Genomic DNA, 18,490 nt, shown 5'->3' with positions numbered 1-18,490 from the left:
TCTTCCCTGGACTAGTGTCTCGTGTCTGCCGGGCTGTCTTCACCCTGGGGAGCCCCTTGTGTCCTGGGGGCTCCTATTGGTTACACTCGGCTCTGTAGTGTGGGGGCTGAGCAGGCTCTCCTCCCTCCCAAGCAGCTGACCATGCAACTGGGGGGCCCCCAAGTATCAGCAGTGTGCGACCACTAAGATCAGTCAACACTTGAACCCCAGAACCCCACACACAGAAGAGGTTTTGCAAATAGGCAAGGGTTACAAAATGCAAAGGCTTGCTCCAGGCCTCACCACCAATACCCATCTATGCAACAGAACCGAAATTCCACAGCCATGGCTGGACTGTAACTGCCAAGTCTAGTACGTGGTGAGCATCACCAACAGGACCCCTCCGAGGAGCTGAGGACCCTGTCTCGGCCCCTTTGTTGATAAATGGTTTTTTTGCTTGGGTGTAGAGGGAGGAAGGGAAGGAGACAATTCTGGTTTCTATTCAATACCCTCTCCACAGAAATCACTTTATTCAAGTGGTAATGAAGCAGCTTTGTGTGTGGTTACAAAAATTCATGAAAATATAAAAATGTTACAATTATGAGACACTGACTGAGGAATGTAATGAAATATAACATTTAAAATTATTTATAAAACAAAATATTGACCCTTACAAATATATCTCATTACTTACATTTTTTATTTTCATAAAAACTTACTTTATTGAAACATTTCTCGCTAGTACACTTTACATGAATTAACACCATTGAAACAAAAGTCCTCTCAGATACAATTTCATTTTCTTTCTTTTGTTTTTTTTGGGGGGGGTGGTTGAGACAGGGGTTTCTCTGTGTAGTTTTGGTGCCTGTCCTGGAACTCACTCTGTAGACCAGGCTGGCCTTGAACTCACAGAGATCCACTAGCTTCTGGCTCCCAAGTGCTGGGATTAAAGGCGTGCGCCACCACTGCCTGGCCAATTTCATTTTCTTAAAAAGTCAAACAAAACACTTGATTTCAGTGAGAAAAATAATGTACACATCAAAGACAAAGACAAAGACCACCTCAGCCACCGTGATCAGCCACCATATCTTTTCTTGAGTTCTTCAACAGAATCCTCCTTCAATTCTGATTTTTCCAAGTGATTGAATAATACATTTGTGACTGAAAAAGAAAACAGATTGTATATCATTCTCATTTTAAAAAACCATGCAAAACATAAATTCAAGAGATTAATTTGACCTCTCAAATAAAAGCAATAATTAACATTTTTCATAAATTCTAGTTTGTGTATCTTACTACCATACACATTTCCCTGACACCCTAGGTGACGTCAATCTAAGCCGTCACACTCAACACTTGGCTAACACTGTGACAGCTAGCTCATGCTTCTCAGCACTAGACTGGACCAAACTGTCCCCGACAGTGGCAACAAAGCAGGTCCCTGGAGCTAACGTTTCTGAATGCTGTCACAGCAGAACGGCTCCACGTGTTCCTGTCTCACTCAGCAGACGGGGCCCTGCTGGAGGGTGACTTGAAGAGGCAGCTCCCGTCCTCAGAGTCCGCCCTGGACTTAGGCTACTGGAGGGAAAGACACTCATGTGCTATGCACCAGCACTAAGGCCTAGGGAAGACGGCAGAATTCCTGCTCTTATGGAGCTTTCTTTCTGTCTGAGAAAAGGAAATAAATGCATATATGTAAAAGTGTCATAACCATGTATTAGAAAGAAAACCAAAGCAGGGAGAGAAGACAGGGAAGGGGACGAATGTGGGAGGCAGGAAATAACTCTAACCAGAGTCTACAGCAATAAAGTGACAGCTGAGTGAAGCCATGAAGACACGAGAGGAGGTGGTCAAGACTGGAGACACAAGGCCCTGAGGGAAAGAGTTCGGCAAACAGGCTCGGCAGGTGAAAGTACCTGCTGCCACGCAAGCCAGATGAGCTGAGTTCAATCCCCAGCACCCACATCAAGATGGAAAAGCTGTCTTCTGACCTATACATGAATGCAAACCTGCGCACACTGGTGACTTTTAAAATGCAAAGCTAGTGTCGTGATTTTTAAAAATGTCAGAAAATGGAGTCAGAATAGTAATAACAGCAATACTGATTAGGAATTTGAGAGAAATGGTTTTGATGAGCTAACGCAGAGGGTTAGGGATGTGTTTCAGCTGGCAGAGTGCCTCCCATTCATGAAGTCCTGGGTTCAACACCCAGAACAGTGAGCCAACTCCAACACTCCCAGTGACAGGAGGATCAGAAGTTCAAGGTCATCCTTGGCTACAAATAAAGGCTAGCCTGAGATGCACAAAAACCTGTCTCAAAACAAAGGAAAAATAACAATAAAAACCTAAGCCAACGATGCATGATCTGTGACTCCATGACTCATGCTCTTTAGTGAATTTACATCACTATTTACTAGGCTCCATGAAGCTGTAAGGCCAGCTGGTCTCGACATACTTTCTCTTCACATGAATCCAGAATGACTGTCTATACCTAGGTGAGTCCTGAATATCCCCAGGTTTTTCTGTTTCCTATTCAGGGGAAAAAAAAAAAAAAAAAAAGGATAAAACAGAGTCTGAGGAGATAAAGAACTTGCCAGAGATGCCTGAGGACCACATCCCCGGACTCTGCAGAATGCTGGATACTGTAGTGAACACGAGACGGCAGAGGCAGGAGAATCGCTGAGTTCAAGGGCTGGTAGCCTAGTGTATGGAGTAGCAAACAAGAGACCTTGCCTCGAGCAAGATGGAAGACAAGGGCGGACACCAGAGGCTGCCCCCAGACAACCCGCATTCATACAAATATCAACACACACAGTAAACACACTCTTACACTAACATGAAAATATTCTCAAATTATTTAAAATTCTTTTCAAAAGATAAAAGAGAAACTTTTGAGTTAGATTCCTTTTTTTTTTAAGATTCACTTTATGTGTATGAGTGTTTTGCCTGCATGTACATATGTGCACCATGTATGCCTGGTCAGAAGAGGGCAGCATAGACTATCAACTGGAGTGCAGATAATTATGCGCCACCATGTGGGTGCTGGGAACTGCACCCAAGTCCTCAAGGGCACCAAGTGCCCTTAACCACTGAGCTATCTCTCCAGCCCTAATTACTTTTGAATCCCTGCCTGTATACTTCCTGATGTAAGAGACTCTTTCTCTTGCTGCTCTTAACAAAAAGGGTTTCCCTGTTGTAGTCTAGGCTGGCCTCAAACTCAAAATCTTACCTCATCCTCCAGAGAGCAGAGACCACAGTGCATGTACCACCACATGTGGTGGTATTGTGTTCCTCGAAATATTGTGCATGCTAATAAACTTATCTGGGGTCAGAGAACAGGACAGCCACAATATTAAACATAGAAATAGGCAGTGGTAGCACACGCCTTTAATCCTAGCATTCCAGAGATAGAAATCCCTCTGGATCTCTGTGAGCTCAAGGCCACATTGGAAACAGCCAGGCATGGTGACACATGCCTTTAATCCCAAGAAGTGAGCCTTTAATCCCAGGGAGTGATGGCAGAAAACAGAAAGATATATAAGGCGTGAAAACCAGAAATTGGAAGCATTTGGCTAGTTAAGTTTTTGGCTGGTTAAGCTTTTAGGCTTTTGAACACCAGTTCAGCTGAGATTCACTCTGGATGAGGACTCAGAGGCTTCCAGTCTGAGGAAACAGGATCAGCTGAGGAACTGGCAAGGTGAGGTAGCTGTGGCTTGTTCTGTTTTTCTGATCTTCCAGCATTCACCCCAATACCTGCTCCAGGTTTGTTTTTTATTAATAAGACCTGTTAAGATTCATGCTACAACCACATCCAGCTGAGTGTGCCTAGCGTGCTGACTGAGAACCCTTGTGTATCACAACTAGAAACAAGGACCCAAGAGGAGCTCCCAAATGCTTAGTGCAGGGAACATCTGAAATGGCACATTGAAGATTGTGCTGACTTTTTCCAGACAGGGTTTCTCTGTATGGCCCTGGATGTCCTGGAACTCACTCTGTAGACCGGGCTGGCCTCGAACTCACAGAGATCCACCTGCCTCTGCCTCCTGAGTGCTGGGATTAAAGGTGTGCGCCACCACTTCCAGCTTTTGCTAATTTTTAAAACTTAAAAAGTTAGCATTCTTAGCTATGCATGGTAGTACAGGTAGTACATGCCTGTAATCTTAGCACTCAGCACTCATGAGGGCTGCTTCAAGTTGGAAGTCAGCCTAATCTACCTGGTAAATTCTAGGCCAGCCAGAGCTACACAGTAAGACCATGTCTCAAAGATAAAACAAAAACATGGCCAGCAGAGATGACTCACAGGTTAAAAGGACTTGCTGCTCTTGCAGAGGACATAGGTTCGATTTCCAATGCCTACAAGGTAGCTCAAAACTGCCTATAACTCTAGCTCTGGCCTCCCCAACACCAGGCATACATATGGTGCACATATATAAATTTTAAAAACTTTTAAAAAAGAAATCTTGGTGGTACCCGCCTTTAATCCCAGCACTCAGGAGGCAGACAGAGGCAGGCGGATCTCTGTGAGTTCGAGGCCAGCCTGGTCTACAGAGCTAGTTCCAGGTCAACCAGGGCTACACAGAAAAACCCTGTCTTAAAAAAAAAAACAAAAAAAAAATTCTTTTAATTGAATGATTTACCTTTTGCCTAAAAATAGACCCCCAAACTCTGAATAACTGAAATTTTTACAGAGTTTGATTGTTGTGCCTCACTGTGGTATAATAAGGGCTAGAATTCAGGGTCATCATCTGCCACTCTTGACCCAACCTAGAACCCAGCTGCACTGCACTGGTAATGCTCTGGATGCTATGGGGTGACTGTCTAAACCTCCAGCACATGCTGATCCCTCGACTGGAGGCTTCTGTTCCCTACTCTGTCTAACCACCTTCTGCACTTAGAACTCAGCTGAAATCACTCAAGGATGAGACACACCCAGTACCCAGTTCTGTGGCCGGAGCCTCTGCGTGCTCCACAATGGTGGCATTCAATCTCTACATTCCAATGACTACATTCCAAGAAGGGCCCACACCACAACTGGACAGCCTGGGCTAGGAGCTCCAGCATGGTTTCCTGACTCTAACCTTGGTAAACACCTTTAAGCTCCCCACACCTTGGCTGCCTTCTCTTAGAGAATGGTAATAGTATCTACACTTGAAAATACTGCCAACAACCACAATACAATTTCAACTGCATGTAATCCAACTGCACATCAATGAACTTAATTATAAGTAATTTAGAGTTGATGGTGGGTATCTTGCACATAGTAAACAGCCAGTAATAACAAATCAGCAGAGGAGGGTGAGGAGGGGCAGGAAAGCTTGCTTTCTCAGAACTTACTCTTCCTCTCAGGTCCGGACATAAACATCACTGCCATGTCAAACCTTTTCAGCTGAGAAAGTCTCTGTAAGATTTCAAAGATGAGAGACGGCTTTTCTTTCCTGAAATAGTCCAAACATAAACACAAATGATTAGTTATAGACAGCCATATTTTTTCTCATAACAACAAGTTCTTCACTTTCCCCCGACTGAAGACATTCCAGTACAATAAACAGGAGCACAGCATGGAGTATTGCTGTCTCTCACACAGGGTACTTCATACACTACTCTTCTCTAAACAGAGGTCTTTCCCCATTTAGACGGTACCTACTTAATGGTTTGTTCTGGTCATCTCTTCATTTCAGTTAACAGTAAGTCTTACTAGGAACCTAATGCTGTTATGTACACAATATTAAGATCAAAGAGAATGAATTTTCCAAATCACTGGACATTACATTACAAAGTGAGAATACAATTAAAAAATTCAACTTACTCAATGTAAAAGTCATGCAAAATTTTAATGATTTGATTGAATACATCTGGATCTAGGTTTTTCTGAAACAACTTCGGATACAAAGACGGTTCGATTTTCTTGGAAAAATAAGAGAAAGTTGAATTATGACAACATTCATATTATATGTATTATATAATAACTGCTCAGGTAAAATATTATGAATAATTACTAAACACTAATATTTAATGAGAAATAGTGAGGTTTTATTTAGACACAACTCTGAAAGGATGGAAGTGATAGGGACATAAGATAGTCACAGCTCTTAGCTGGAGAGATACTCACAGTTAAGAGTGCTTCCTGCGAATGCAGAGGAACCAAGTTCAATTCCCAGCACCCCCATGGCATCTTACAGCTGCCTATGACTCCAGCTCCAGGGGTTCTGATACACTCTTATGTGTACACACACACACACACACACACACACACACACACACACACACATACACACACAATTAAAAATTTATAATTTAAACAGAAAAATCCATGAAGAGAGATGCACCCCCCCATAAGAGCATTCCCAAACTACAATTTTAAGTAGAGATAAAGGCAGACTTGATTGAGATATTACTTGAAGTAACTGTTCACTATAAAAGTATAAGGCAGTGTTATTACACTTAAAGACTACACTAATCTATGATTTGCTGAATTCATGTGATCTAACTTCTTTTCTTGAGGCAAACTAAAGCTCACTTTCAAGAAAATAAAGGCCCAGTACTGCAAGCAATGCCTGGCACACAGAAGACACTCTGGATTTAGTCCCCACTCCCTTGGAAGATGAATATTAAAGCTTAGGCTATAAAATGTGAATTAGACTTGAAGTCACTGTAGGCCCTGGAATTTCGCACACAGTTCACGTCCCTGATTACAGCACGTCCAGGAGTCTGTCCATGTACACATAAGCATTTTCTGCAGTTTCATTACACAAAAGGCAAATGTAGCACTGCTGTATTTGCAGCCAGAAGAAAGTCTCTGCCCTGCTCCCAGGAGCGCCGCTGGCTCCCTCCGGCCTACCTTTAAATACTGATACAACATATCTGGGAAACTTCTCAGCTGCCTGAAGTCAGACTCGAGCTGGAAGGAGTTAGCAGGAACTGGAGGCAGAACAGCCGTGGCAAACTGATCCGGTGTCTGCTCTACCTTCACAGAGATCTTCTCACTGAAAGACTGGCCCACGTCCTGCTTCAAATCGACCTGTGGTCTGGAGTATTTTAGAGCATTAGGCAATCAGTTAAAGAAGAAACAGCCAAAATCCAATAAAGAAAGAGCAATGGGAAATTTCTAACTTCGGACTACGTTAATATTCCTATCTGCATTCTGACAGTGTTCAATTCTTTCAACGTGTGTGTGTGTGTGTGTGTGTGTGTGTGTGTGTGTGTGTGTGTGTGTGTCTGTCTGTCTGTCTGTCTGTTCTTGCAAACAAATCTTCACTTTCTGGCTATGAATGGCTGGCTGCAGTCCCCTGCTGGGTGATAAGCTAGGCCACTCTTTGAGAGCATCATCTTTATCTAGTACAACTCAGCCTTTCAGAAGTCTGAATTAACACAGCTTCAAGATATTTTAAGGAGGAAGAAATACTTCACTGTAAAGCCACCTAGTCAGCATTTCTGAATAATCCATACACCACCTTAAATAAAACTACTACTAAAGGTCAACAAGTAAAACAGACAAACTTTGTGTTTACTGAGTGAGAATGTAAGACCAACAGTAGCCCAAGCTGACCCGGTGGGTTTGTGTCTTCTCTACCGACATCAGTAAGGAAACAGTGTGAAATTAATTTAAGTTAGAATACAGACAGGACCGATTCACTAAGGCATTTGCATACAGACATCATTACACTGTGTTCTAATTCACCCAGCTTCCACAACCACCCTATCCCTGCCTCTATAGCTGAGGCCCCTCGTCCCTGATATAGTCTCAGTTCTAAACTATATTAAGAGTATTCAACAGTCTTCAGTATTGATGGATGTAACAAATGGTAACATTTAAACTCTTCTTTTTTTGCTTTTTTGAGACAGGATCTTTCTGTGTAGCCCTGGCTGTCCTGGAACTCGTTCTATAGACCAGGATGGCCTCAAACTCAAAGATTAACTCTTCATTTTTTTATGATGCTGACTTGTATCAAATATTCATTCTCATATTCTCTCTCTCAATAGTAAAATAAATATATACTGAAATTCTAGAGAAGAAAATAAGCAAAATCAATTTAATCAAGAATCAAGTCAGGCAGTGGTGGCACACACTTTTAATCCAAGTACTCATGAGGCAGAGGCAGGTGGATCTCTGTGAGTTCGAGGCCAGCCCAGTCTACAGAGTGAGTTCCAGGACAACCAGAGCTACACAGACCCTATCTCAATAAAGTACACACACACACAAAAAGAATCAAGATACTTTGTTCTCCTCTAAATCACCTGTAAATTCCCTCTGGTAAAGGAATGATTGTTCCCTAAGCAAAACCTCACAGTGCAGACAGAAAAGCAAACTGGAGCCTGCAGACAGTCACCGCTCACACAGCAGTGGTGAGCTCAGTGATGAGCGCGAAGGAGAAGTCTTTCTGTAGCCAATTACTGTATTAGAGACTGGCATAAGAGGAGCTACTCACTGCAGGGCCAGAGTGTCACTGATCTCTTCTATTTTCAACACTTTGGCTCTTGGAGTATCGCCTGCGGGCGAGGCGCCCCCCTGGCCTGGGTTCTTCTTGCTCTCGGTGCCCATGGCCGCGGGCGCACCGGCTCCAGTGCTCCGCGGAGCAGCAGCACCGCCGTCTGTCGCATCAACGCGCTCTATCAACCTGCCCGTTTCTTCAATGAAAATCTTCTTGAGTGCTTTCTAAAACAATTAAGATCGATTCTTTAAATCAATGTATTAAAAGCGTTCCCATCCTAAGGTCACAAGTCTAAAAAGACTGCTGTGTTCTTACAGCTAATATTCCAGTTAAAAGTAAATCAATTTGCTGGCTAGACAGATTTAGGAACATAGTATGTCTGAGAATACAAACAATAAAAAGCTATTTGCCTACCCCGGGCACCTAAATGGGAAGCAAGGGATGTACATTATAGCAGTTACAAGGTGAAAGCTCAGGCTTCCAAGAGCAGGAATGGAAAGTAGGAAAAAGGCTGCAGGGCAGACATGGGGAGGGAGGGAGGAGGTGTGGAACAGGCCGGTCGGTCGCCTGGGAGGGGTTTGAGGACGGCCAGTACAGGACCCTGTGTGCGCACCAGTTTCGACGCTACCAGGGACCGTCCTAAGGGTGTCTGTGGGTGGAGGGAAGCAGCCCAGGGGCACACAGGAGCAGCACGGCATAGGGAACCTTAAGTACACGTGCAAGTGCATGACAGCTGGATAGACCCAGGCAGGACACACATCTGCCAAACCACATTTAAAAGGTTGGTAGGGTAATCCTAAACGGTCTTCCAGGTTAGTAACATTCACAACTGACCAAGGAAGAACCAGACAGGCCAAGCTGCTCCTGAGTCTGCTGCTGTACGGTGTTCTCCAGAGCAGCTGCCCAGGAGCTTCTGGACACTGTGTCAGGATGCTGGGACCACAGACGTGCACCCCCAGTCCAGCTGTGCACGTGGATTCCAGGGACTAAACAAGTCAACAGGCCTGCCCAGCTACTGCTTTCCCTGCCTAGCCATCTCCCTGGCCCGACTGCCCGTCCTTGTTTGCATTAATCTTTTATTACATTTATCTCCTGGGAAGGTCATGTGGAGGTCAGAAGACCACGGACAAGACAGTTCTTTCCTCCCACTCTGAATCCCAGAGAGCCAACAAGTGCTCTACCCACTAGGCCATCTTATTGGTGTTTTCTTTCTTTTTTTAACATTTGTTTTATTTTTTAATTTTTGCCTTTTTTTAGTATTTACCATCTTGTACTGTCAGTTACTCTGTAACGTGTGTCTCATTGGAAAGAGCAGTTATGTCTGTCCTTCTTTTCTCTAAACCTAACAGACAGCATTTTCTCTACTGCTTTCCAACCTCCAATATTCTTCCCCTCACTCTCTACCCCTCTTCCCTGCGTCCCCACTTCCCCTCATTCACTACTTAGATGCTGAGACCCTCGACTCTGACACAAGAATGCCATGAACTACGCTTTCTCTGCCAACACTAGTGCTCCCTGACTCTCAGCAGTGAAAACCACGTATGTCAGCTTTCTCCTGAACGTAACTCCAAGCAAAGACAATCCATTAGGACAGACAAAAGCAAGGGAAAACTAAAATCCACAGGACACATACATCCCAAATGACACCCAAACACCATAAAAGAAATACCAAAAACCGGGGCTGGAGAGATGGCTCAGAGGTTAAGAGCACTGGCTACTCTTCCAGAGGTCCTGAGTTCAATTCCTAGCAACCACATGGTGTCTCACAACCATCTGTAATGAGATCTGGTGCTCTCTTCTGGCATACATGCAGACAGAACACTATGTATGTAATAAATAAATTAATTAATTAAAAAAAAAAAAAGAAATACCAAAAACCGTGAGAGCACTCCACTATGGCGTACCCCAACCAAGATGACACTTCCTAGATAAAAAAATCAAAGATGCTGACGCACCTGAAATGCCAGAGAAACTTGAGTTCTACCCCCAAAAGGACCAATGACTATATAATGGACCCAAATAAACTGGCAAGGAAATCAATTCGGGACATGGACAAGAAGTTACCAAAGTGAGAGAAATAATCAGTAAAGGAAAAACTCAGCAAGGATCCAAACGGAAATTTCAGACATGGAAGAATCAATCGATTAAAAACACATCAGAAAGCATCATCAATGGTCAATACCAAACAAAATTTCAGAGATGGAGGACAAAGTTGAGCCGATAACAAAATATAAAACTGACTCAAATTCCTTTATATAAGAAAAAGTACATAAAAATGTGTAAATGAAATATAAAGTACTCTAGAAAGAATTCTCCCTAATTTTGTCAATGTGTTCTATGAAGCATTTGTTAAAAGAGTATTAAATAGGTACATCAAGAGTTTTCAATATCTTTTAAGTTTCCTAGTTCAAAGTTTGTCTCCAATGCTAATAACGTAACAATGACATTTAAGGACAGAGAGAAATGAGAGTGCTTTACTTACAGGTGACCCACGATGAGGCGGATTATCTACAGATTTTATCACATTGTGTCTTTGTGTGGAGTCAAGAAAGACATCATCCCAATGTCCTTTCTCAATTAATTCCTTGAAAATAAATGTGTAATAGTTATCAAAATATCCTTAAGCTAATTATGTAACTAACAAATTTATGTATCAGATGATATAACGATATTTTGGTGAAGAAATACGGTACCTTTTTAATTTTGGAAAGTTCGGTGATTGCCTGTGTATTTCCAGGTTCCAGAAGTAACACAGTTTCAAAGTCTAATGAGAAGTTTAAAACACAACGAAATAGTGAAATTACTTTTATGACATTCCAAACATGCTAGGTTAAACAGGCCAGACATAACAATATGGTTGTGAGTCCACCTATGTAGCATATCGAAGATGATCAAATGTGGTCCAGTGTGGTGGCACATGCCTGTAATCCCAGCACTTGGGAGGCTTAAGAGTTCAAGTCCAATCTGGCTATACAGTAAGACCCTGTCTCAAAAAAGCAGTAATAATGGTGAAACGGGTTAACGACACAGAAAAAGAGTGATACCAGGAGCTAGCTAAGGGAAGAGTGAGGTGAACATTAGTATCTGACACACGAAGTTTGAATGAAGCAGACAGAAGGTTGCACAACACTGACAATGTACTTTTCCTGAAAATATACACCTCAAATGGTAAAAATACCAAATTTAGTGTTGTGCAATCTTACCGCAACTTAATAAAACTAAAAGCAATGGGCTACAGCTAAAGCCTGGCTTGGAAAGCAATGCCAATTTAAATGTACATATCAGAAAAGAAAAAGCCTGAAAATTTATTCTGTAAATAGTGACATCATAAAGTTGGAAGAGCTGACTGGTGGTGGCATACATTTTTAACCCTAGCACTTGAGAAGCAGAGGCGGGCGGATCTCTGTGAGTTGGAGGACAGCCTGATCTACAGAGTGAGTTCCAGGGCATCCAGCATGGTTAGACAGAGAAACCCTGTCTCAAACACTCCCAACCCACTCCCCGCAAAAAAACAGTTTCAAGAAACACTAGCACAGGGCCTGGATTTCACCCCCAGGACTCTGCCTTGGGGTTTCTATTGCTGTTATAGAACACCACGATCAAATGCAAACCGGGGAAGACAGGGTTTATTTCAGCTTAAAATCCTCAGGTCACACTCCATCACTGAAGGAAGTCAGGGCAGGAACTCCAACAGGCAGATCCTGGAGGCAGGCAGTGATGCAGAGGCCATGGAGGGGTGCTGCTTACCAGCTTGCTCCCCACGGCTTGCTCAACTTGCTTTCTTATAGAACCAGGACCTTCAGGCCCGCAGGGGTGGTACTGCCCACAGTAAGCTGGGCCCTGACACATCCATTAACAATCAAGAAAATGTACCCCAGGCTTGCCTACTGGCCAATGTGGTAGGGGATTTTCTCAACTGGGGCTTTCTCTCCCCAAATGACTCTGGCTTGTGTCAAGTTGAGATGCCAGCACAGACTTCCAAGGAAACAAAAAGTGAAGAAGAACAATCCGAAGATGAAGGAGCAAAGGGCAAAGGCAACAAAGAGACGCAAGCAGCAGACAAGTCAGTGCTCTGAAGAGAGAACAGGACAAGATCGCAGGGGAGGAGAGGAGGGGCCTCAGGACAAAATCACAGAGGAGGAGAAGAGGAGGGGTGCATACGAGACTGAGAGAAGACAGCAGTGTGTGCAGGCACACGCCTTCCATCCCGCACTCGGCAGACAGAGGCAGGAGGACACTGGCTCCAGGACAGCCCACAGGGCTGTATCAAAGACCCTGCTTCAAACGTAAGCAAGCAAAGAGAATCACTATAGCCTTCATGTTCCTCAGTGCCGGCTGCTGATCCCTTTTCTCATCCTGAACTTCTCACTTCTCCTGTTCATCTACATTTCACATTTTCCTTCCTTTCAGGCGGTGATTGACCAGAGTAGGTTAGAAATAATCAAGCACACTATGGACGGTTTTCAAACTCACCTCGATCTCCAGTGTGCTTTGTGAAATGCAGCTTCCTTGAACTGTGGAAAGCTAGAGAAATCTTTGCGTCTAGGAGTCTTATCAGGGCGAGTGCTCGAGTTATTACAGTCTTACCTTGCTTGGCCTCATTCATCTTTCCCAAGTGTGTTCTCGCAGTTCCTCTCCTGGCAAAAGCCTTTGCATAGGAGCTGTCTAGTAAGATGGCTTGTGAGCAGTCTCTTTCAGCTTCTTCATACCTGTTGAACACGACAGAATGACTCAGTGGAAAATGCTGTAGATAGCACTCTATATAAATAAAACACTGGTGGCCAGTGACCAGGCAGGAAGTATAGGCGGGACAAAGAGAGAGGAGAATTGGGGAAACAGGAAGAAGGGAGAGAGACACTGCAGCCACCGCCAGGAGAGGCAACCTGTAAAGACGCCGGTAAGCCACCAGCCACGTGGCAAGGTATAGATTTATAAAAATGGGTTAATTTAAGATAAAAGAACAGTTAGCAGAAAGCCTGCCACGGCCATACAGTTTATAAGTGATATAAGCGTCTGAGTGATTATTTTATAAGTGGATTGTGGGACTGCGGGGCTTGGGGAACCTGGAGAGAAGCCCTCCAGCTACAAATGGCGCCCAACGGCTCGAGTTTCCACCTTAAACCTGAGAATATTTAATAACCAATTCTAAACAGAGCCAAAACCAGGTTCCTGCTTCTTGTCTCATACGGCAGCTAGACTCCGCAAAACGCAGGTTTGAACACTGGCGGGTTCCTGGCGTTTGCGTTTGCCCGGCAGTATGGCGGGGTGAGGCGTCTGCCAGCGGCATATTACGCTGTGTGGTAGATTTAGTCTTTACTAGTATTTAAAAAAAAAAAAAAAAAAAGAGGTTTCTGGGCTACATGCTGCTTTGATAAAAGCTTAGACCCACTATTTCTGAGACTTGATGACTCCCAGAGCTGGCGGAAAATGTACCACTGCCATGTTGGGAAGCTGAAGTGGGCGGAGCCAGCAGCCACAGCGCCTTTTCAGTCTTATAATGGTACAGTTTAAAGCAATAGGCTCAAGGTAATATAAAACATAAACCACATAAAGATGGCTACCACACAGAGAATCTGGATTATGTTCTCTTTGATATTCGTAACTAAAGAAAAACATTTGATTACAAAAGCTGTTGAGTTATGCCAAAATGTATATTTTAAAGGTACCTTGACTTCAAAATTTGGATATAAGGATATGTTACTTTGGAAAAGAGGTTCTGCTTTTGTTTCCACAGAAAGCCAGAGGCTGTGGATTTGTTCCAGATTAAGATACATCAGGTTTCACCAGCCAAGACCCCTGAAAGGTCTCCGATGACACCATGGCCCAGATGATCCAACATCCAGAACGGCTTCAAGGCAACTGGTTCATACAATACAGCCTCACGGACTACCCCATAGGCCTAAAATTTTCTTTTCGTCCCATAAGATACAGCGCCCCCTCCAGCAGGAAGTAGTAAGAGATGCTACGCCCAAATTCCCAAATATACCAAGCTGGCTTTAGAGGTGGAATTGGCTCACTCCCCTCTAAACCCAGACATATTGCTTAAAAAAAAAAATGGTTAAGAGATTCTTGTGTCCCAAATCAGAAGAGCCCTCTGGTGTGGGACAGAGAAAAACCAATATTTTTATTTAAAACAGGTTGATTATAAATGTGATCTCTTTCTAAAAAAGAAAAGGGGATATGATATGGATATATAGGATATGGAGATGATAAGATAAAAGGGTAGATTAATGAACCTACTTTTAAAGAACAACTTGTTTAAAATGTTTTACATTGGTATAGATTTTAGTTTATGTTTAAAATGTTTTACATTGGTATAAATTTTAGTTTATTGATACAAACTTGAAGTTAATTTTGTTATACTATATATATATATTTCTATTCTTGTTTGAGGTATTATGTTTATGTAACTCATTTAAAATTGTAATGATAATTAAAAATAGATTAATAATTAGTCATCTATGATAATCATATTTGTAGCCATGTTAGTTAAGTCTTCTAGGTATACATAGATATATTTCAGATAGATAGGTAATCTTCAAACACTTCATAGACCTAGAGAATATGGCATTTAAATAACTTAGAATTCTGTTGACGTGAGACACAATTGCTCCTGGCTACACCAATTGATCCCGAGAGAATGTTGGGCTTCTAAGACATTTCCATTTGGAAGTTTGTCTTTTTGGCACAAAATGGCCTACTGGGCAAAGAACTGCCTTGCCTTGACGGCTAACAGTATGAATACAATGCTGTCCTTTCTGGACAAGCGGGACACAAGGAAAGCGACCACTGTACTCTGCCAAGACAGGGTAAGATGGTCTTTCAGAATTCCTGCTTCTAAAAATGGTCTGTCATATACTCTAGGCCTGTAGCCAATTTGAATGCACCAACAATGCTGAGAAACATCATTAGGTGACTGTCCAGGCTGCCAGCTGTCTGGGTCTACTCTTGCAAGATTCCGAAAGTTGCTTACATCCATCTACCATTTCTCAGGTACCATTATGTTCCTTCTCAGGTCTTTGATGTGGTTGAAAACTAGATAGTTGTAATTTCCTCAGTTATGATAAAAGATAAGTTAGATATAAAACCTTAAACTCACAAATATAAGATAGATAGGACATCTTCTTTAATATTGTAACTATAATTCTTGCTCGGTAATTGTTTTGTTATATGTAATTTTACCATGTTAAAGTTAAAACCTTCCTTTTTAAAAAAAGAAGAAAGGGAAGTGCTGTGGATATCACTCTATATAAATAAAACACTGGTGGCCAGTGACCAGGCAGGAAGTATAGGCGGGACAAAGAGAGAGGAGAATTGGGGAAACAGGAAGAAGGGAGAGAGACACTGCAGCCACCGCCAGGAGAGGCAACCTGTAAAGACGCCGGTAAGCCACCAGCCACGTGGCAAGGTATAGATTTATAAAAATGGGTTAATTTAAGATAAAAGAACAGTTAGCAGAAAGCCTGCCACGGCCATACAGTTTATAAGTGATATAAGCGTCTGAGTGATTATTTTATAAGTGGATTGTGGGACTGCGGGGCTTGGGGAACCTGGAGAGAAGCCCTCCAGCTACAGGAAAACATGTCCTTACAGAAAACCGGACCCTGGGCCTGATGGGACGGCCCGGTGGGTAGAAGGGCTTGTTGCCCGAGGACCTGAGTCCATCGCCTGGAATCCACACGGCAGAGAGAAAGGATCACCAGCTCTCACAGTGGTCCTCTGACCTCCACGCCGTATGCCGTGGTGCATGCACACACACAGGCCGGCATGCAAGCACACCATAGATCGAGAGATACAGATAAATGTAATAAAAATATTTTTTAAATAATATACAACAGTATACTTATAAGTTGTACAATGTCTGTCTAATAACAATGTAAAGATAATAAAACTCACATGATATATACTATGCCACAAGTACACACATTCCTTGACTCTAAATTTAACGTTAATGTAAAGCTTAAGAATCAATCAATCAGCCGGGCGGTGGTGGCGCACGCCTTTAATCCCAGCGCTCGGGAGGCAGAGCCAGGCGGATCTCTGTGAGTTCGAGGCCAGCCTGGGCTACCAAGTGAGCTCCAGGAAAGGCGCAAAGCTACGCAGAGAAACCCTGTCTCGAAAAAAACAAACAAAAACAAACAAACAAAAAAGAATCAATCAATCAGCAGTGGCTTGGCTCAGCAATCGAGTACTTCCTAGCATATGAGGGTCCCGGATTCTAACCCTAGCACCAAGAAGAAAGAAGAAACTGGAAAGAAAGAAGGGGGAAGGAAAAGAATCAAATAAAGACAGATGGCAAAAATACTAAATCAGCCAAACTTTATTAATTGGTTAATTAAAAATGCACTCTAGAGCTGGAGAGATGGCTCAGCAGTTAAGAGCACTGGCTGCTCTTCCAGAGGTCCTGAGTTCAATTCCCAGCAACCACATGGTGGCTCACAACCATCTGTAATGAGATCTGACATGCAGGCAGAACACTGTATACATAATAAATAAATAAATCTTTAAAAATAAATGCACTCTATAATAAATTTTCATGCTGAAAGCAAAATCTAAGTAATACTTACTTCTGAATCTTCAGGTAGGCCATGGCTCTGTTAGCGGGAAGCAGGGCATTGGTATCATCCGCGGCTATTCCTCTAGTGTAGCACTCAATTGCTCTCTCATATTTTCCCTCTTTGAAAAATCCGTTCCCCTATTATTTTGGAGAGAGAGATGAAAATCACAACACGTTGAAAAATTGAAATCTTGAAAGAACGTACCAAATACCAATATTAAATCAGAAATTTTATTATATTCTCACTGTTGATAACCTAGAGACAGGAGACAGCCCAGTGAGTGAAGGCTTGCTGGGTGTGCATGAGGACCTGAACCCACAGAGAAGCCAGGGGTGACGGCACAAGCTTGCAATCCCTCCTGCGGGAAGTGGACAAGGAGCTCAGGGGCTTGCCTACCCAGGCCGTCTAGCCAATTCAAGCTCCAAGTTCAGAAAAGACCGTGTCTCAAGAATAATAAGAAGATAAAGAATAACAGAGAAAGATCATCTCTGGCCTTCACACAATCACACCTCTTCAAATACATATGCGCGTGCGCGCGCGCACACACACACACACACACTCACACACTTTAAAAATACAAACATAAATAAAAATCTAGTTCATGAGACATTTAGAATCTATTAACATGGACTTTTTAAATGACACTGTTCTCCTTTCAGCACAGAAATACTACTATATGACTCTACAACGTCATCACTATTCTGCTAATTAGTAAAGGCCCAAACGTTACACTAAGCCTTTACTTACATTAGAAACTGATCAGATACGGGCTGGGGGTACACTTAAAGACAGAGCGCTTGCTCTCATGTGCAAGGCCCTGGTTTTGATTCCCAGCACTGAAAACCAAGAAAGAAGAGGAGAGGAGGAGAGGGAAGAGGAAGGAAAAAAGGATAAGAAAGCAGCAAGGAGGAGGAGGAGAGGGGGAAACCACAAAAGAGTCGTAAATGCAACCCCCAAGGGGGTGGGGTTTGTGAGACAAGGTCTCAAATCACTAGACCATCTCAAAACTCACTAGGTAGATGAAGATAGCCTTGAACTTCTGACCCTCCAACCTCCACTTCCCAAGAGCTGAGACAACAGATGAGAACTTGCACACCCAGCTCCAAAATCAGTTGCTGGGAAAGAACACAGTCCTAGAATTACACAGCCCACTCTTAAGTGACACTAATATCCTAAACACAAGATAGATCTCTAATTTTTGAGACCCATTTGTATTTTATGTGTACAGGTATTTTGCTGCATGTTTGTCTATGCATCATGTGTATGCTCAACACCCAAGATGGCCAGAAAGGGGTGTCAGATCCCCCGAAACTGGAATAAAAAAAGGTTGCCAGCCATGATATGGGTGCTGGGAATCAAACCCAGGTCATCTAGAAATCCAGCCAGTGCTCTTAACCAGTGAGCCATCGCCCCAGCCCTAATTAATTTAAACTATACTGAAACAGAGCTTCTATTTATAATCATTCAAATAAATTACAACCAATGATTCCATAAGTACTTTTTAGAAATCCTCTATGGACCCAC

The 18,490-nt window shown here is 42.9% G+C and overlaps 1 protein-coding gene across 5 annotated transcripts in view; it reads right to left on the bottom strand.

Moving 5' to 3' along the window:
• Positions 1–909: 909 nt before the first annotated feature.
• The window catches only part of Rpap3 (RNA polymerase II associated protein 3), a 34,106-nt gene continuing 16,525 nt past the window's right edge, over positions 910–18,490 (bottom strand). For all 5 annotated transcript variants that reach the window (XM_028891880.2, XM_028891879.2, XM_037197405.1 and 2 more), the window contains exons 9-17: positions 16,976–17,103; positions 12,996–13,117; positions 11,102–11,172; positions 10,891–10,992; positions 8,406–8,632; positions 6,818–7,004; positions 5,786–5,883; positions 5,314–5,414; positions 910–1,140 (exon numbers count right to left, since the gene is read on the bottom strand). In XM_028891880.2, the coding sequence (XP_028747713.1) occupies positions 1,055–1,140; positions 5,314–5,414; positions 5,786–5,883; positions 6,818–7,004; positions 8,406–8,632; positions 10,891–10,992; positions 11,102–11,172; positions 12,996–13,117; positions 16,976–17,103 (1,122 nt within the window). In that variant the 3' untranslated portion in view covers positions 910–1,054. The remainder of the gene's footprint in view (positions 1,141–5,313; positions 5,415–5,785; positions 5,884–6,817; positions 7,005–8,405; positions 8,633–10,890; positions 10,993–11,101; positions 11,173–12,995; positions 13,118–16,975; positions 17,104–18,490) is intronic.

This window comes from Peromyscus leucopus, chromosome 20 (assembly GCF_004664715.2).
Source record: "Peromyscus leucopus breed LL Stock chromosome 20, UCI_PerLeu_2.1, whole genome shotgun sequence".
NCBI classification, from domain to species: domain Eukaryota; kingdom Metazoa; phylum Chordata; class Mammalia; order Rodentia; family Cricetidae; genus Peromyscus; species Peromyscus leucopus.
Note: the sequence above shows the minus strand (reverse complement) of the source record. Positions and strands in the feature narration are given on the sequence as shown.